We start from the raw sequence: 20,905 nt of genomic DNA, 5'->3' as shown, positions 1-20,905 counted from the left end.
CAGTATACATGTGTGACAATAGTCATATGTGTATAATAACAGTAGAAGTATGACTAATGACTAATGACGGCAGCAGCAGCAGGAGGCATCTGGCAGGACCACGGCAGCAGCACAACCACACACGTCACGCTGTCCAGGCACCGCTGCGATATGAGTTAATCTGAGAGACAGTGGAGCACAAAGGCTCCGGAGAAGAAGCCGAGTTAGTGACATCCAGAATGGCTTTGTGATTGGGAGTTACTACTAACATGTAATGAAACTACGAAACAAATGTAATCAGTTACAGTTACTAATCAAGATGTTGGAGATTAGAAAGGGGTTACATCTGAAAATTCTTTTTGTTAAAAAAAATAAATAAAATAAAATCACTTTTATTTAACATTTACATTGAAAACTCAGGAATAATATTGCCTTTAAGGTGTTGTGTATTAATCAATGCATAAATATTTAAAAACCAACACCTCTGAATATTATTTATAATCTGGTGCTCCTATGGTTACAGTGCAACTTGATGACAGGGTTTCACTGCCTTCACTGGGTGAGTTTCAAGTCTTTTACACCTCTGACCTCACCCAGCAACACCTCTGGTTGTAGTCTGGGTGAGGTCAGAGGTGTGTACTTGATCAAGGTTATGAAAAGACTGCTTTATTGTCACAAGAAACAAATGGTGACCATTGGTGTGAGATTGTCACAAGAAACAAATGGTGACCATTGGTGTGAGATGGAAAGCAAACTCCTGTCTGCAGTAGTCAGATTCTTTATTCTCAGATCCCTCGCCTCTCACTTCCTCCCCAACATGTTGCTGCACTACATGGAAGTTACATTTTGACACTGAACATCAGCAAAGGTTATCTGAAGCTATCTGAACCAATAACTGTTGCTGTTGTTTCCCCCAACAGTCTCAGCTGAAGTAAGGCTCAGTCCAAACGTACAAATGTATTTTTTAAACCAGACTTTTTTCTGTGTATTTTAGCCTTTAGTCTGCAGGTGAACTGCATCTTAGGTCACTGGATGGGACCTTCTGTAAAACTCCATCTGAGGTGAACATGTTCAGAAACTCCCATCAGTGTCGCTCTTGGCTTGTACCATCAGAGTATACACCGTAAACTCCTTTGTGAGGCGGCCCAACTAAGGGGACATTTCATACAATGGCAGACGTGGCCAAAATAGTGTTGGCTCTAACCTTGCTGACAGGACTTTTTAAACATTTGAACATAAATGTACAGTTACTCCTCCACTATAATGAGCAGCAGAGGCATCAGAGTGTGCCATGAAGGTCACTGCTACATAATCCAACACTCCCAAGAGTGTAGCTAGAGTCTCACTAATGTAATACTCTTTTTTTTAGGCTCCTAATTAGCCAACATTGTCTTCTTCTTTGCATGATTGGCCAACATGGCTGTAGGGTCAGGGTTACATCACTGCCTGCTGGTTTGGCATGCTCTTGACAGTGCCTCAGTTGTGCTTCTGTGTTTAATTTGGACAGTTTTTTTAAACAGTGCTAGTGTGGACAGGATTTTTAATTTTATTTTTTGAGAACAAAAGGAGGAAAACCCCTGTTTAAAAAAAAGAAGAAAAAAAAGAAGAAGAAGACATGGATGTGTGGACTAGCCCTGAGGCTAACTACAATAGTTTTTTCATCCTGTGAAATTCTGGGTGTGGACAATTCTCCAACCACAGAGTGAGAGAGCAAAATGTAAACTAAGAAAGGAAAAAATAGGATTTCAGTGACGTACCGGCTCCTTACTTAGGAAGGGTTCTTCTTGGCATGTGATTGTAAAGGCCATGGTACTTATCATGAAGACTTTTAAACTGGTAAATACGTTTTTATTCTCCATCACACTGTCATACTGATGCCTTCTTTTAATCTACATCAGCTCATCTGTAGCCCCTACGGCGACTCATTATTCTTAGCTCCAACTTTTTAATATAGCTACCACTCTTTCACGTGACACCGTTTAAATGAATGCACAATCCAGCAGGGAAATCTCCCAAGCCTTTCATCTGGTAAGAAATTAGAGCAGGGGAAATATGTCACAACATTCAGCTATATCAGCGCAGCACTTTCGAATCATCTGATGGAAAGTCACACGAGAGCAAAGTCACTCTCAGAGCATGCGGAAAAGACTGTTGCACAACACCCCTGGGAAGCCGCATTAGGAGCGCTTGATTCAGTTGCTGATGTCAGTTTTTCAGGTGCCTCGATGTGATTTTGTTTTTATCTCTCAGCCTGGAGCCGTGGCGCCGCGACTCGTTTTTGATTATCATTGTTATTATTTGGAGAGGGAGGGATGGTTGGGTTGCGCGCTATGCCGTCGGTGTGTTATTTTTGCTGTTTCATGATGTGGCCCTCCTGCTAAGTGACGAAGGGACATGGGAGTCCTTTTGAGGCCGTCCCAGGGGACAGGCGTCACAGTGAGGGACCGGGACAAGGCTTAATGTCAGCTTTTTATATTCTGGGAGCAGAGCCACAGGCGTGCTTGCACATGGTGTTCCATGGACTTCCTCTCTCCTGCACAAATTCCCTCGCATAGTCTCACACGCATGCTTGCACACCGGTGATGTGGTGGTAAATAAAAAGCTGGGTAAACAAAAGCTGCCAGTCAGTAATCATCCTGAGGTAAACAGCCGCCACAATGAAGAGAAATTCACTGTGCTCTCAGAAAAGAATTGGTGTTTGCCTTAAATGACCACATTTTCATAGCAACTATTAACAGTGGTGTCTAGCATGACTTTAGGTTGTGTTTATTAATGTCAGCCTGGTGCACACATGCACGCACACACACACATACACACACAGTGAAGGCAGAACAAAGACATCCAACTCAATGAGCAGACACAAGTATTAGGCTCCACATTGTGTCCTCGGGTGCATGTTCTTCTATCTTACTCTACATTCAACACAGTCTGCTCAACGCCTCTGTCTCTTACTGTTAGTCTTTTGCCTCTATCTCCCAGCTTCCCCTCTGCACACTGAATGGCTCACACAAGAAAAACGCACACGTATAAAAACACCTCCATTTGTGCTATGGATTTCCTAGGACTGTATTTAAGTCGCCCTAATCTGCAGCTCAGCTTTCAGTCTGTGTTGGTGGTGTTAGCAGTAGTAATAAATATGTCCATAAACCCCACACTAAAAAAAAAAAGAGGTCGATCCACTGATGGGGGGATGATCAGCTCTCCATTTTACCATCCCTCAATCTTTTCAAATCGTTCCAGCATTTTGTAATGGGCAAAAGTTTCATGTGTTCTGGTTCTTTTTTTTGAGCGATGTGTTAAACCTGCAGAGGTCACTTAAGGTGGTGGCTGTAACTATATAACAACAATGAATTTAGGAGATTGTGGCCATTAAGTTTTTGTAAGCTTCTTATCACTGAAATCAGTCTTTATACAGCAACAAACGCAGGATCCAATGAGCGTCCACTGCCACAGCTCTTTGATCTAATCACAGTCTTTCAGACAGTCCACTTCCCTCACTGTTTTATTTACTGGGACAGACAGGAAGGATACTGGTGGGGGGGCACAGCAGAGAAGATGGTAGCAGAATTCAGTCCTGTAATTGTGGGCCTAAAAACGGAAGAACTTATTCCCATCATTGAATTGATTGTGTTATTCTAAGTGATAGATTTTGAATCAGTGTGAGTAGCTAATCTGTCAAGCAAACAGACTCAACTAGTGATTGTTTTCTCTGCGTCATTGATTATGTGTAATTTTCCTCAAGGCTAGCTTCTGATGCCAATAGTCTGCTAAGTATATATTTTCCTCTTAGCCATACTATTTGACAGCACATCATCTATATTCGTCTCTACTTACTGCCCCCCTGAAGACACACAGCTGTAGCTGTGAGTCAAACCAAATGATCGGTGCTGTCTCTGTTGTTTGTCTTGTGTCGATACTGTGCAGGGAAAAAAAACCCAGCTGTTTCTTTTCCTTTTAACCTTTAAACCTGAAATTCCATTAGAGGAAACATCACACCAAAAGCCATAAACTTATAATATGCAGGAATTGTCTGCTACTGTTTGTAAATAGAATCGCCATCAAAAGTGAAAGCCGACCTCAGCTCTGCCCACTCGGCGGTTCGCCTCGCTAAAAAGCCCATACCTCACCTGAGCGCTGTGACCGGGATCATGCTGAACACAGCAAAATAAGAAGAAAATAACTAAATACAAGCAGAGGACAGAGTCTCTGCAGATAAATACACCGCCATGCACGTCTAGTGGGTCATAAGAGATGACTGAGAGGGATTACTTTTGTATGAGTCTATACATCGTTTTTTAAGAAAATCCTGCGTAGTTATACCCTGAAGACCTCCTGCAATACCTAATAATGCATCACTTAGACCTGTTGTTCTCGTCTGTGGACACTTTTATGTGCCATCGGGTGGCAGCAAAAGCACAATACACTAAACTATGTTTAAAAAAACAAACAAAAAAAAAACAAGATGGCAGCCACAGCCAATTCTGGCCCAAAAGCAGACAGGGTACAAACCTGATCAAACTTTATCGTTGAAACTTTTTTTATATACTTAATAATGTTGGTAGCTTGATGAGGCAAACAAATTTGACCAATTTTAGTGATAGTAACAAGCTGAAACGCAGTTAATTAGGAAGGACTCATTTGAGAACACTGGGACTTTATTATTTGATTATCGCAGCATTTCACTTAGGTCAATTAGGTGTGACAGACTGCTGCTACATATGAAAAGGACATTCCTTGATAGGAGCACTGAAATGTACAGGTTTGAACAGTTTAGACTTGAACAGTGACCCCTAACCCGTAGAGTTACAAAACATTAAACAAATGCTGTATTGTTTGTAATTTTGTTTTTGCTCAACCATGTTCAGGCACTGAAATAATTTAATACAGCATTTAGTTTAATACATTATCGCACACTTGTGACCAATAAAAAATCAGGTCCTACTTTTCCCAGATAGCTAGGAGAAATTAAAAATGCATAAAAAAACAAAAGCTTGAGTCTCATGAGGTTAAAAAAAAAGCTTTTTTTGTCTTTGAATGGAGCTGACTTCCCTCACCTGGTTCAGTAAAGAAGCTGAAGCTTGGCTACATCTGTTTTAGCTTCCTGGCACTAGTTGCATATTATTTTTGGACTGAATTTCACAGATTACTTTTAAAGCATGCATAGCTTTTAACAGTAGTTCAGACATTTCCGCCCCTGGTTAGCGAGCGCGCAGCTTGAAATCGTCCTAAAGTAAAGACAAACTAAAGACAAAATGTGATGGGTCATGCAGCCCATGCCCCAGCTGTGGCTGCCAAAACCTGTTTTTTTTTTTTTTTTTTTGCTTGTTGTCCCACATTTTATCCAAGCCGTTTTATTCCTTGCCACCCTGCTTTTGATGCGTTTGCCATTCTTTTCTTTTCTGTTTTTTTTTTTGTTTTGTTTTGTTTTTAGCTTTTATTCATCTGGGGTACGCCAACTGAGTCCAATGCTCTTTTCTCATCCTGCTTCACATTCACACCTGGGAGCTGCCCACTGTAATTACAGTCCTTCCCTGCTCAGCCATGTGTAGCTCCAGCAGAGCAGTTGGTGCTTCACTTACTTGTCTAGTTTTTGAAGGCAAAGAGAAAGAGACTGTTCCTGCTTCTCCATTACTTTCCCAAAAGGCCCTGGGATTGGAACTGGCAACCCTCCAGTTACAAACCTGTCTATAAGCTATTACAGTCCTATTTATTATGAACAACTTGTCATGTTTACAAACAACTGCTCAGGGACAAAAAGTGTCATTTTTATGACAAAATCACTTGGGGCAAACAGATTTACTCCTCTGCAACAGCAAACGATGCCAAATGATGCTGTTTCCAGCCAAACACAGCTGACACCACTTAACTCAGATGTTGATGTGTGTCCATTTTTTCCCATGTGGACACTTTGATGGATGGGGAGCCGAGCGGCACCTAGTTCATGTCTTGTCCCCGCTGTGTGCCTCGAGCAGGGCGAGATGAACCAGGCAGTGACCTCTATCAGCACCAACAATCAGATAGAGCACACATCAGATAATTTCTTTACCGACGGCACGCTCAAGACAGCATTAAAAATGGCTTAGACAGGGCTCGGCACAGCGAAAAATTTCCCTCTTCCCTTTTGGCGAGATAAGGAGCTCTTAGAGGATCTCTCGCCAGCGTGTTAGGAAACTGAAAAATGTGATTGGATCAGAGTGCCTATATAGCCACTGACAAACACTGAATTAATTGCTGGATGTTAGATTTTTTTTTTTTCTTCTTCTTCTTTCTTTTTTTTACCCTCTGCTTTTGAGGGCAGTGGTGTTGCCATGGTGATGGTGCTGCAAACTACAGATGCTGGTTTTCATTTTTACAGTTGTTGCCTTTTTTTATTATTAGTGGGCAAACAATAAAAACTATATTACTATTATGAGCCACATGGTTAGTCATAAAGCATCTTGCCATTCAAAATGTCTGTGTGTGTGTTTAGGGCAAGCTACTACAGGAAGGGGGGGCGTGCCATGCTGCCAGTGAAGTGGATGCCACCTGAAGCCTTCATGGAGGGCATCTTCACATCCAAAACAGACACATGGTAAGAATCCCTCACACTTCTCTTCAACTGGCCTCGGTGACGACTAAAGCTCACCCTCACTGTGATGTCACCACCTATATTTCACACTCAGACATCTGCTGTCCCAACATGCCCCCTGTCTTGCTTTCTGCTTTTCACCTTCCTCTGCCCTTCAACGCCTTTGATCCTGAGCCATATGTTTGTCTCTATCTCACTTTTGTCCTCTGCTCTTATCCTTTACAGCTTCAGCTCTGATGGTGCTCATAATTTACGACCTGATTGTCCTTAGTCGCACCCTCTAGTCTTCCTCTCCCTGGAACTAATCTGTGCTTGCATCATCTGCAGGTCGTTTGGGGTTCTGCTGTGGGAGATCTTCTCATTGGGCTACATGCCATATCCAAGTCGCAGTAATCAGGAGGTGTTGGAGTTTGTAACCAACGGTGGGAGGATGGACCCACCTAAAAACTGCCCTGGGCCAGTGTAAGTGCACATCCACTCACAGATGCTGAATGCATTCATGTGCTTCACATGACCAGAATAAAAATGTGCTCCCATGAGGTCTAATTAAGCTTCTCTATAACATAAATAAGATAGAGCATGTAATGCGTAGATAGTATACACATAGGCGGCATAAAGGAAAAAACACAAGCTCAGAGGCAGACATGAAAGGCTCTGATGATTTGCTGATATTGACACGTAAACGAGTTGTGACCTAGAAGGCGTCAGAACATTTTATGGGAGATGGCGCTCAGCGCTTTCAATATGAAAACCACATTAACAATTTTCTTTCAAGTTTGCCTCCCAATTTAGAGGGAGTCATGGGTAGCTGATAGAGAGCTTAAAAACCATTTCCATATCACACTATATTTTCACTCACTTTTCAGATGTCACCTCTCATGCCAGCTCTATTATACAACATATATGGGCAGATGCACACACACATTTTCTCTCTCACTTACATACACATACACTTGGGCCTTCCTGGAATTTCACAGCTTTCCCCTTCATACCTGTTGGCCATAGCTTTGCAGATTACTCCTCGTATCGTCTCACAACCTGCCTTGCATGTTCCGTGTAAATGTGTATTTCTCTCTTTGAAAAAATAAACACGGCCCTGTGATGTTCACTTAATTTGAAGTTGCAAAACAGTCTCACAACAGGACACACTGATTACTGAAAGCAGCAGCTACAGTTGGAATCATCTCAGCAATTAAGACCAGATCTCAGGATTTAACTTCACTGTTAGTTCCTCCTCTTCTCTGCATCGCCCATTAAACACAATCACTCAGAGCAGCAGGAGGCGGCTATTAGTGGATATTTTGTCAAAAGAGATCAATCTGGCATTTGTAAAAACCAGCGGGAGACATGGTGCTGGTCAGCCTCTGTGTCTTTTTGTTTTCTCTGCATCTGCATGGAGCGGAAGGAAATGTTTTCATTAAGTATTATGTGTGTCTGCCCATTAATGTGTGTCTTTAGGTATCGTATAATGACTCAGAGTTGGCAGCATCAACCTGAAGACAGGCCTAACTTCTCAACTATCCTGGAGAGAATTGACTACTGCTTACAGGTAACTAAACAAAGCACTCTGTGGGACTCCGCTGCCATGAATACACAAATTAGGACTAAGAGACATGAGGGAAATATCTGAATTTTGCAATAATGCTTGGTTTAAATTGTGGATATACTGTATTTTATAAATGTAACAAGCCTGTATTGGTGGCCTGCAAAGCTCAGTACTGAACCGTATCATTACCCAAAGTTATCTCCAAGGAAAATCCACACTGGCCCCAACCCCATAATATAAGTCCCACAAACTGACCCATGATGAAACACACCTTTTTGCCGCTCTTTTGGGTAATGTACTATCCCATTCACATGTGCACAGCATTTGCTCGGTCACCTCCCTGTTGTTGTTGAGGTGATGATGCAAAGTGGCACAAAGATAACCGCTTTTGCAGTAACCATCTGTCCACTTATCCAAAGTACCTGCCCCCTTGCTATCAGTCAGCTGCATCCTTGGCTCCAAAATTGTTTTGTTAAATGTCCACTGCACGTTTTGTCAGAGTGCCACATGATACGGTTTTTGGACCAAGCAGAGGCTGCTGAGCATCCACACAGCCGACTCAATACCTGTGATTATTTTTGTTGTCACCCGCTACCCACCGTATTTAGTTCATTTTCTCTCATGCCTGTGAATTTATGTAAATATAGTTTTCTCACATAACACAACCTTTTTGCAGGTGATCCACCCCAGTCCAGAGCTCCTCATTTGTTAACAGGTCAACTACAGATAATCAACTTTCACTACATTTAGTATTCTTTGGAAAAAATATATATATTTTGCTCACATTTTTAAGATGTTATTTAAATGCTAGGCCTGTATTTTACCTTACACACTCATTTCTCTACATGATAATGATTTCCACAGTGGAATTAAATTCATCAGTATCAACCTGTATGTGTAACATTAGAAAATGTTGGCATCTGACTGACAACCTCTAATGACATAGCTGACAGCTCTTTGTGGTAGCTACTTAAACTTTAGCTCCACTGACTAAACAAGCTGCTTCATGGCACATGTTCTTACAAGAGGAAACCATCTGTGCTCAACCATAAATACAACAGACACAGGCATCAAATTAGAATATGATTCATACAACACCCAGTAGTTTCATGTTGTACTATGGTTAACTCAGATCATTTATTTAATTAGCTACAGCTGACTAAACTTTTTTTATTATAGCTGAAGAAACCGTTGACTAAGTGTTCTCACCTCATATTTGTTCCTTAATTATAAAGGATGTAATTTAAAAAAGAAAAATGTGTCTCTTTTAAATTGTGATTTAATTTAATACTGTTAACACAAAAATAAACTGATCTCTTGATGGTCAACCCCATTTTAGGACCCTGACGTGGTGACCATGCCTCTACCTGTAGAGTATGGACCCATCCCCGAAGAGGAGGAGCGTGTACCGACGCGCTCTGACGACCCCTCAGCTCCAACTGTGTTGGTGAATGCCCAGGTGCCTGATGGGGAGGTTCCGCAGCCACCCCCATCCTATCCTACAGAGGAGACCCGGAGAGGTGGGGAGCTCGCTGTCGTGACTAGCACAGCATCAGAGGCCAAAGCACAGATGTCGGCCCAGCCCCAGCCATGCCTCCACCAGCACCAGCAGCCTCACACACAGACCTCCATCACCATGACAACCACCAACACAGTCACCTCCACAGCCACCTCTACACTCACTGCCAAGGGACCTCATGTCACCACCCAGCCCAGTCCCGAGGGAGGCCACATCAACCTGGCCTTCACCCAGGGCCACCCGCCAGAGAAGGAGGGTCACAGTGGGAAGAGCACCAGTCTCTGGAACCCGACATATGGCTCGTGGTTCCTGCAGCAGAGGAAGCAGCAGCAGCAGCAGCAGCAGCAGCAGAGGCAAGGAGGGGTGGGGGGAGCGGGAGGGAGCAGTGGCAGGGTGCCTGGCGAGGGGCAGGAGCATGTGGGCCGGACTGTGGCTGAGGTGGCGGGAGCGCTGGGTCTCCAGCACCAGCACAAGCAGTTCCAGCATCAGCTCCAGCAGCAGCATCAGCTCCAGCAGCAGCACCAACTCCAGCTGCTGCACCATCAGCAGCAGCAGCAGCAGGGTCTTTGCAGACCTCTGTTACCCCCACCACCACCTCCTGCTGCACAGTCACCTCTGCTTTTAGATTCAGCCGCCTTGCCCCCGGTCCCCCTCTACAGACTGAGACGATTCCCCTGTGGGAACATCGGATACGGGTACCAGGAGCAGGGCCTGCCCCTGGAGGCCGCCCACGGTAACCCCAACCCCCCTCCTCCACCCCCTATACCACAGCAGGGCATCTCCATGTCCTCAGCAGCCCACCAGAGGGGGGCCTCAATTCCCACCTCAGTGTCCCTGAGTCGGTCAGGTATGTCTGAGGACAGCCGTCCACTTCTAGTCACCATGGGGACAGTACAGGACCCCAGGCTGCCCAGGATGGAGGGCCACAACGCCACCGTGCTTTAGCCCAAATGCCTGTGCCACTGGTCTCTTTTTCAGGCCCTGTCTTTGGAGACTGTGTGTTCAGGACACATAGCAGGCAACACTGTGTCAGGACAGAGACCGTTTTACACCACCCCCTACCATCCCATCATTTTGGTTCCTTCCTCCAGTTCTCGCTGAAACGAAGCTGGATGACTCCATCAGGCTTTTCCCATGAGAACCCTGGAGGTGTGTTTAAATCCCCAACGGATGCTAAAGCACATCAGAGAACTAAAAAAAAAAGCTTTGGGAGGCAAAATGAAGAGTAAAGGCTAGTTTTAAGAGTTTAAAAAATGTATTTTTTCTACACTGGAGGGATTATGATTATGAGAGAGAATGCTGAGAAAGAATCAAATAGAGTTTATGGCACAGGAGGACACGAGGACAACTTTCCATCTGGCTGTGACCAAGAGCGTGCACATTTGCCATGTGTCCATGGACAGCTGAGGATGTCTCATCTGTGAGAATGGACTATGATGCGGATTCAAATCTTTATATTTTGCCAAACCTAAGACTTTAAGTCACAAACTTTGGTGACCAGTTTGACTGTAACAGCTGCAAAGGTTGTCTACAGCTGCAAGCCACATGTGTCTGTTCTACTGCAGAACCCTCACACTGTTCCTTCTCCACATCCTTTTGAAAACAACAGTGTGGTAAATAACTTGACTATTTTTCAAGGATATCACAGAATCGGACACTGGATTACCAGAGACATTTATACAAAAAAAAAGAGAAAAAAAAACACTGGGAAAAATGTGTTTGTTGATGTTTGCTTGCCTGCTTGTTTATTTATTCATTTGTTTATTTATTATTTGGAAGTGGCTCTATAAATTATTCATGAACATGCTTCTTCAGATCCAAACAGATTCATTTTACATCAACCGGTTTTCACTTTAGGTTTTCTTTTGGTAATACGGTAAGAAAAAATGAGAGATGGAACAATCCCAAAAAAAAATGATGGACCTTGAGTTTCCTGAATGGTTTGTTATAACACTGATACAGGAAATCAGTCATGGCCTTTACAGTGACCTTTAAGGTGTAGAAGTAAGTGGATAAATAGAGCAGTGACGCAGATTATTTGACTGAAGAATTAAAAGGATTAAAGGCGAGCCGCACTCAGCAACATTTAAGAGTTCAACTTTTTACTGTTGCTGAAGATTTGTAATAAGCCGTTGCCCTGGGAACTATTGAAATCACTGCTCTGTGGACTCTCCTTTTGTTCACAACTCCATTCTGTTAAAGGGGCGCTTTGAGACAGTGAAGTTGAGGCTTTTCTTTTCTTATGGCTTTTTCAGTAACCTTTTATCAATTCATTTCTTGTTAAAAAATGTTTTTCCCTTTTTTTTGTCTGGATATAGAAACACAGTGGATATTGCTGAATCAATCTTAACCTTCAAATTGCCATCTCGAAGCACTCTACATTCCTAAATTTGCATATTTTATCTTTTCTATTATAGGGTGACTGCTGCAGAATACAAATGAGTCCGAGTGAAAAGTTTGAATACAAACTGCTTTCGCTCCACATGTGAATGAAAGCTGAGACCTGAGTCTGAGTCGTATTCTGCTCATTTCCACACACACGGTGTTTCACTGTCTGTTTGAAGTCTGCTTTTTTTCAGTTTCGGGACAGCTACATACAGTATGTCATTGGGACGGCGCCATGAGCGTGGCGGTGTTGATATTTAGGTGAATGACGACAATATGTGTCATTTTTTGATGCTTTTTGCTTGACTGTATTTGGCAATCCTGTCAGTCCCTCTGCTGTAAAGCGATGACGAGCTGTCGTGTGTGTCACAGCGCTCAGTGACTGATTAAGACTAATGCATTCCTGTGGGCCAAGTCAATGAGCAAGGTAAATATTGGCCAATGACAAGTATTTTGCTTTGTCCTCAGTACCTGTGTTACAGTAAATGCATTAATTCTGTGTTCCCCTCACAGCTCATGTCCATTGTTTGATGTAAAGACAAACTTAACTGCACCTGTAAATGTTGTAATTATAAAGTATTGTACTATGGCTCTGGTAAAAGCTGTAAATTGCCCTTCAGAAGACATTCTCCAAAATTAATAAATTACTATATAATAACTGTTTTTGCATATGTCTGTCTGCTGCACTCTTTGGGATCAGGGCCAAGTTAATTAGACTGACTGACACACATAATTACATTATAAATTGGTGTTTAAATTGCTGAAGTCACAACCAGAGACATACAGCAACTTGTTTAGTGTAACATCCTTTAACTGCTAAAATTGGTAATCTTCATATTAAAACTGACACATCACAGCTATGCGCAGAAATAGGGCTGTAAAATGCAAGATCAAATCTTTATTTGTCACGTCTCCACTACTTTAGGACTCCTAGTTTGACGGCAGTAGCTTTAAAAGTTATTGGCAGCACAAATGGTGTTGACACAAAGTGGTATTGGTAAAAGCTGGCAGTAATGGATGCAAGAGGTGGCGCTCATTAAAACAAATGAGTTGTCTGTGCACCAGCTAATTAAACCACTGGTATCATGAACCCCTGTAATGTGTTAAACCTCGCTGTTCAGCTGGGAGTTATTTAAAGAAAAACATTTGTATTTTTCAACCTGGAATCTATCTTACTACATTTTTGTGTCTAAGTGACTAATGGAGAATATGATTTTTGAAATTGCTCCAGTACTGAGAGAGAGAGAGCGCTGCAGCTGGCAGCCACAACACAGGCTGCAATGTACACACTAGAGGACTGTGTGTACCATCAGTTTATGTCTACTGAAAGGTTTTTGTTTTTGCCACTGACAGGCTCAGACTGTTAAAAGTATCTGACAAAGATATAAACTGTTTTTCTTTACCTTTCATTTTAACCTGTCTGTTACTATGTCTAATTAAGTCTCGCTCTGAAGTCAAAGCAATCAGCCAAAGTAAAGAAGTGTTTTATTTATCTGTAGGGATCTTTTCCAAAATGATGTGATCAGACACTTAGAATAACAACCTGAGCCTGTCAGTGGCAAAAATAAGCACTTTTAGTGGACAAATGTTAACAGTGCACCATTGCTACTAAAGGCCATGACAAACCAAGCTGATGGCTGGCGGTTAGTCAATGTTGAGCCATTGGTAAGCATCTGTCACCCTAGTTTTTTTGGTTTGTCCTGCACTTGTTGGCACTAGTCGGCCCTTGTCAGCTTTATTTCAGCAGATTCAGCAAGCTGAATCCATGTCGGTGATGGCAGAGCCTGTCGGTGAGTAAAATCACTCTGATTAGCAGTTAAGCTCAGCGCACGAGAAGAGAAATGCAAGTGAGGAAAGTAACCAAACGACTAAAGAAGACATGAGATCAAACAAACTTGTCATATGCAGTAAGATTATTCCTTTAGCCACTGAGCTCTTTAGCAGAAACTGTTCGTAATTGTTTGTGTTTTCATTCACTAGCACACGGTAAATAGCTTTTGTTCTTCCAACATCAGGTTGTGTTTTTAATGTGCTAACTAGCATCTTGAATCTGTCCTGTCAATCTTTTGGTTTACATCTTTGAATGATGAATACAGACTCTCACCACCTAATGTTTTGGAGAGTTATTTCCTCTCACACAGGCACAGGATGTGCATGCTGGTTGGCTGTTGGCTGTAGTCTCTGCAGTGTGTTTATTGCCACTTTTTAGCTGTGATATTGGAATCGGAGGCGTAGCAACAGTCGGCCTTCAACACCCATTAGTTCTTTGATGTCGATTAAGTGTGTCTGGGGGTCAGGGTTTCAGATTGTAAGCACACATTGGTCACACTAATGATCAATTAATTAATTAATCATGATTTAAAAAAAACAAAAACTTTGCTTATACCAAACAATACTAAACACGTTTTTCCTCACTCATAGCTCACAGCAACATGTTGCATATTCTCTGACAGCACTGCATAGTCTATGAAATATACAAAGATGTAGAGGCCTACACATATGAATCACATTTAATATAATCGAATTAAAGGCTCTCTAAGTCTTCCTGAGCTTGAAAGTTTTTTTGTCACATACAGCAAACATCTACTCACAATCCGCTAGCTATATGTCCTCTGTCCTGTGAAAAAAAAGAAAAACACAACGGAGCTAGCTCACCTTTTAGCCTCATTGTAGCCTGTAGCTCTAACTGCCTCTCTGGGCACGGGGTTCACGTGTGCGCGCTTGCGCAAGACCGTGAGACATGGACACCACATTCATGTGTGTGTGCTTGCTTTCCCTGGTCTGGTGCTGGCTGGTTGGTGCAGCCTGGACCCAAATGTTTTTGTTGCCATTTGCAGAGCCTGGGCTGTCTACAGAGACCGGACTTTTTCACAGCATATTCAGAGGACATGTAGCTAGCGGATCATGAGGAGATGTTTGCTGTATGTGACCAAAACTTTTCAAGCTTAGGAAGACTTAGAGAGCCTTTAAGCTTAATTTTCCAATGTTGCCGCCACGCTCTTCTTGTACTCGCCAAATTTACTGCCTTGTCATTAAATAGTAATATTGCTCCCTTTGTTTGCTGATGCTAGTCATTAAAACAGGCTTTCAAATTACACAATTCTACTGATGGCTAGAATGTAATAGGAGACTGTTTCTAATTTAGAATCAGATCCTCATTGGATCGATCAAATTTCACATGTTCTATATTCACAAATTCTTAAAGACCATTAATCAATCATCAATCAATTGTAATTATCCTGTCTGGGCCTATTGGATTACATTGAAGCCCCTTTCGTGGATGCCGGCTGTAGCCCTCTGGCTTAACGCTGCCTTACCCATAGACACAAAAACATGGGAAAATACTGAAGTTTCCCTTTCAGATCAGTAAAGTTTCATTTTGTCACTAAGATCCATCAACCTCCAACAAAACCCTATTAAAGCTCAGCAGACAGATAATTTAAGAACAAACAATGGTCTCCCTGACATCCTCAAATTGCCTCATTTAAACTATTAAGTTTCTAAAGTGTATTATTTGACAAATTCAATCTCCATGTGTCAAAAAAACAATAATCAAGGGCAAGTTTGTTACAGACTGTATTTGTGCTACAAATGAGGCAGGAAAAGTGCTCTATTATGAAGCAGGACTGAGTGACAAAGTACTTGAACCCACCCCAACATTAGTGACCTGGACAACTGCTATCTATTCTTTGGGTCGGATTACTCATTTGTGATATATAAAAGCTTTCTCATAGAAAGAAAACACATTTACGTGACAAATAAACTAATCCCACAAATTCAGTTCCGACAGAGGCGAGCTTTATGCTCTCAACAGAAGCATTTTCCACAGCACAACAGACCACAGACTTGACTCTGTAGTTGGATGATTGTAGTCCTCCTGACTCTACACACTGCCATTAACCTCAGCTACTGACCTCACGCCCTCAGCCTGGTGCACAAGACCTCCCATCCAGTTCTCACAGGGGTCAAAGCAGCCGGCTGTTTTATAATTTAAAGATCACCAGCAACACCACTGGTTCACTGAGGCTTCTGTTAATTTTCCCCTTTACATATTAAGCGACCCCACTTGCCCTATCGTCCCCTGGTGTTACAGCATTAAAGACAAAGAATTTCAGTCTCTCACTAAAAAAGTGTTTTTAAATGTATTGCCTCCACCTCCACTCAGCATGTCTGTCTTCATGTCTTTAGCCGACTGCTGGTGGTAGATTAAAAGGTTTTCGAGACTCTTACATTAGCTTCCCTGCCATGTTCAACTGTAGGTTTAACTTATAACTGAGGAGCCTTAGTTTCCCTTTTTAATAGCATGTGTCTTACTACTCTTGACTCTATTGCCCCTTACTGGAATAAGAAGGTAAGAAAATCATACACAAGACATAAAAACAGCTAAAAAGTGAAAGACAGAACAAACCAACATGATAAAAGAAAACATATACGAACCATTTTGAGTCGTGATTGACTCATTGTACAAAAATAAACACAGTGCCGTGGCTCAATGAGAATCCCGACTTCTTTAAGACAGTACAGAGGAGCTGGAAAACAAGGAAACAAAAGGGCAAGAAGAGAAAAAGTCCCTAGACATTCATGAGAAAATCAAACGGTGCTCATAAAGATGCTGCGCTGGTTTTCACTGACATTCAGTCTGACCTTAGTTTCAAGAGGTGTTGCAATCCAAGAATTATGTTTCGAGATAAAAGACTCAGTGTTTTTCTACCGGCAGCCATAAACCCTTACACCAGGCCAGCACACTGAAACCTGTATGCAGGACTGTGAAGATGTGTCACTGCGTCCTACTGGAGCTGTTCTGTTAACTGGAATTTCTCTTGGTTAAATGCCAGTGGTAAAATAATAGTTCTTTACAGCAGCTTATAATGTTACAGCTGCTTGTTAAAACAACAGCGAGCTACCAAACAGAGAAGCCAAACTCTACAAAGTATTTCACAAAGCAAAGACAACCAGTCCTGAGTACCAACTCTACAGGGGGGAGCAGGAGGACATATACAGTTTCTATGTTATTCCTTACATTATGTATCCTCACTGACTGCATAGATGTGAGGAGGGCGGAGAAGCCGACACAAAACATACTGTATTTGCTGGAACGTTTTGAAGTTTGGTGATAACGAGCATCAAATTAACTGACAAAAAGACGATATTCCTGAAGCACTGAACGACAGATGGTAAAATATTATTCTGTTAGACTATTTTTAATTTATTCTTTAAGCTCAAATTTGTGATTATTGGATAAGAGCAAACTAAAATTGGCCCATAAGACGATTAGGCCCCCTGTACCTTTATAATTTATTGTCACGTCAGACTCAAATATATTTGGGATTTTTCCTCTTTGTCTTTTATTTTAGATTAATCATTTAATTTTCTAGTGTGGCAATACGGGGAGGGGGTGCGGTATAAGAGGGTCTTCAGTCAATCTGGTTAAATTGTACACTTCAACTATATTGTTGCCAACAACGCCACCTGGGGAATTTCGCCCCAGGAATTACTTTTACACCAAGTGCACCTTAAGACACACAAGTTCTTTTTACTCAAGGCAGATATGACACGATTCCTTGTTTTTAAAAAGGCATATGCTTTATTACAGAAAGACAATTTAAAACAATAAAACACCAGTCACCCAGGGGCAAATAAATGTGGGACTAAACTAGGGCTGAGGCTTACCGGGGTGAAGGGGCTATTGATGGTGTGGGGAAACCCCAACCAAAAATATAAGCACCCAGACACTCGTGACAGTCACACACGCACACAGTGAGGAGACCCAGAACCCAGGGGAGCACAGCACACGAAAAAGGGGGGGGAACCCCGCCACCAGGTCACCACCACCACCGGACCTCAGCAACTAAAAGGGAAACAAAGGGGAAATTAGTGGGGTCACACCCACACAATTCAATAAACAGAAATATCCTAAACAAAACAGGCCATTGGCAGGCAATATAAATCATAAACTAAACAAAAATACAAACTGCCAACCGCCAAATAAAGAAAAGACAAATACTGAAAAAAAGAATTAATCCTCTGCCCAAACAGAATATCGAAGCCAAAGAAATTATGGAAATCAGACAAACAGGCAGAGGGAACTGAATACAGTAACCCAGAAAACAAAACCAATCCACCACAAAAAGGGTTTAACCCCACTCCTCAGTCGAACTTCGTTAAAATTGAGTTAATTAAATGGTCAGTAAAACGGAATACCAAGGCGTACAACGCAGGCAGGTCAACCAAAACGAGTAGACAAACAGGTTAAAGCAAAACAGGACAAAAAGTAAAGCAAAAAAAAAAAAAACAAAACAGCAGCGGTCCCCCGTAGCTGGTGGTGATGTGTCGCTTTAAACCCTGGCCGCAAACCCGGTCAGCTGGTGCTGACGTCACTCACGCACCATTGGCAGACGTCGCTCACGCACCATTAGCAGAGGGATCTGAGGACCCGATAAATTTATTATCTATAAATTTCGCATGTGCATACAACAATTGGGAATGCAGGAAGCTACATACCAGTTAGCAGGTCGACCAGTATGACACACACCAGAGGAAGAGGGAGAGGGTAGCGCGCAGCTACCGGCGTCCACCTACAATCAGGCTATTGTTAGCCGCGGTCATTATCAGCTGTTTAACAGGCAGAGAGGGAGACACTCACCACAGCAGGCCATTTAGGTGACACACACACGAGCCTGGGAAGCACCAAGTCAGCCACTCTGCAACACAACACAAAATCATTAGCTCCCTGCCACATGAGCCGAAAGCAGCAGGTGAGCAGACAAGCCGCGTTACCTGTCCGAAGCAAAACGTCCGGCTCGGAAATGACGTCACCCGTCGGAAGCAGCGAGAGAGAGAACTGGCAGGGAGGGATCGCCCCTTTTATGGGTGGGTGCGCCTCCGGTGGTTGGCTGTGCCATTGCCAATTAGGCATGGCAACCCACAGGTCTCTGTACTGCCACACTAGCAAGACTGCAAAATGAGCACAAAAAATGGGTCTTCATAATAATTGATTGATTGATTGTGATAATTGTGGCCATTCTATGGGTCATTACAGCTTTGCACTTGCAGCCTCAATTGTAGAGATTTGAGAAACGCTGACCCTGGTTAAAAAAAAATAAAAAAATTCAAAAGGAAGTCTAAAAAAAATGGCTAATCCAGGGGGCTCCTATCTGTTTACTTTGTGTCAAACTAAGAGACAAGTGTTAGAAATTATTTGCCCCAAAACATGTTGTTTTGCCAAGGTTACGTGTCCCTGAATCTCCACAAAGGAGGTGGTGAGTGCATACTGTAGTTACTATGACCCATGGTCTCTATAGCCACAGTTATGAGAATACAGCCTGAAGCACACTTGAACCAAAGTGCCTTTCTAAATCTACGAAAAGGCTGACCTGAAGAACACACAGTTGACAATGGCAAGAAAGATGGAGAAAAGGAAATGAACAAAGGTCCCCGGCTGGGCCTGAACCAGGGACATTGTAGTTTTGTGATATGTGCCTTAACCATTAGGCTGCCAGGGCAGAGAGACAGTTTAAATAAAGGTTAAAAAATATTTTTTGTGGAGTTATATGCAACTGCTTCTGCTCAAATCTGCCGACCTCCAGGAAAAAAAACAAGTTCTTACCGTAGGAGGGAGAACAACCTGGCCAGCAGTAATTTGAGGTTGAGACCCCTGAATTAGAGGCTGAAAGCATCTGAACATAGAGGTTTTTCTTTAGAGTTAAGTGATTCTGTTACAGATACTACATCAATGTTTGGGGTCGTGCTAGTGATTGGAAAAAGCTTTAAAGCATGCTACAAATAAAATCATTTTTAAATCAATATTTCATGTCAAACCGTTACAGCTCACTTAGTAAAGCAGTTGTGTAATAAGGAGGATTATGTACAGTGAGCTGGTCATTATTGCACATAAGCCCTGACAGGGTGAAGGGAGACCCCAGCAGGATTATCCCTGTATTGTAAACATGTCTACATGTAGGAGCTTGCGGAGCTGCCAGTATGTATTTGCTAGCGATAGCAAACTGTATTTCTGGAGTGCCAGCTGTGCCAGTGCTGCTCTCCATCCTGTTAAAAGCAGATGGGAGTCTTTCCTCATGGTTTTACTAAGATCATTTGTCTCCCATCAGGGATCAGCTCTACACTTGGTACAAAGTGCTGATGGTGCAGCTAAGCTCTCACCACACTGTGGTACATCATGTCTGAGCTTTGTTTCAGCTCTTGCCTTCATCTCATTTTGTGCACCTGATAACAAACCATGTTAATACAGCATACAGGGGTTTAGGAGCCAAACAGCAAAATGGTGTCAGAGGCAAGCCTGTCCAAAAGCTATATCCAAGATAACAAAAATGTGGCATTTGTCCTGCCCAATGATTTCCAGACAACAAAGACATCACCATGCCGAGAGGCTGAATTCAGAAGCATTGCTGTGTTTCCCACAACTCTGCTCATCCACTGGAGCTCTCTGCAAGCTGCTTTCACCGTCTCCACTGACGTATACGAGTCATTGACATAGGCACTCACACAAGTAGCAACAATAGGTGAACCTTTTCCTTTTCAGAGCTGCTTTCTCAAAGACTCAAATCAAAGTGGCATTCACAATGTTAAAAGTCACTATTATACCCTGTAAAGTATCTTTAGCTGTTCTGTCATACAGTCTACTTTTACACTGACTGTAACACTCCATTTTTACTCATCAAAGGTGTTAGCAGAATTGTATGTGTTAGCAATCAATCAATCAATCAATTTTATTTATAAAGCCCAATATCACAAATCACAATTTGCCTCACAGGGCTTTACAGCATACGACATCCCTCTGTCCTTATGACCCTCGCAGCGGATAAGGAAAAACTCCCCAAAAAAACCCCTTTAACGGGGGAAAAAAACGGTAGAAACCTCATGAAGAGCAACTGAGGAGGGATCCCTCTTC

General features: G+C 42.5%; 2 protein-coding genes across 13 annotated transcripts in view; one reads left to right on the top strand and one right to left on the bottom strand.

The window, feature by feature from the left end:
- Positions 1-12,647, top strand: part of alk (ALK receptor tyrosine kinase) — a 491,937-nt gene extending 479,290 nt beyond the window's left edge. Inside the window, exons 26-29 of the mRNA XM_050061749.1 lie at positions 6,449-6,550; positions 6,875-7,009; positions 8,006-8,096; positions 9,433-12,647. Of these exons, the coding sequence (XP_049917706.1) occupies positions 6,449-6,550; positions 6,875-7,009; positions 8,006-8,096; positions 9,433-10,557 (1,453 nt within the window). The 3' untranslated portion in view covers positions 10,558-12,647. The remainder of the gene's footprint in view (positions 1-6,448; positions 6,551-6,874; positions 7,010-8,005; positions 8,097-9,432) is intronic.
- A 4,619-nt stretch (positions 12,648-17,266) lies between these two features.
- Positions 17,267-20,905, bottom strand: part of LOC126400797 (CAP-Gly domain-containing linker protein 4-like) — a 57,575-nt gene continuing 53,936 nt past the window's right edge. For 3 of the 12 annotated variants that reach the window (XR_007571007.1, XR_007570999.1, XM_050061755.1), the window contains one exon: positions 17,269-18,951. The gene's annotated coding sequence lies outside the window, so the exon portion shown is untranslated. Of the gene's footprint in view, positions 18,952-20,905 lie in introns of all 12 variants that reach the window. The other 9 variants (XR_007571005.1, XR_007571004.1, XR_007571003.1 and 6 more) reach the window with 9 other exon arrangements.

The sequence above is a fragment of the Epinephelus moara genome, chromosome 14 (genome assembly GCF_006386435.1).
Source record: "Epinephelus moara isolate mb chromosome 14, YSFRI_EMoa_1.0, whole genome shotgun sequence".
Lineage (NCBI taxonomy): Eukaryota > Metazoa > Chordata > Actinopteri > Perciformes > Serranidae > Epinephelus > Epinephelus moara.
This window is presented reverse-complemented; position numbering and strand designations above follow the sequence as displayed.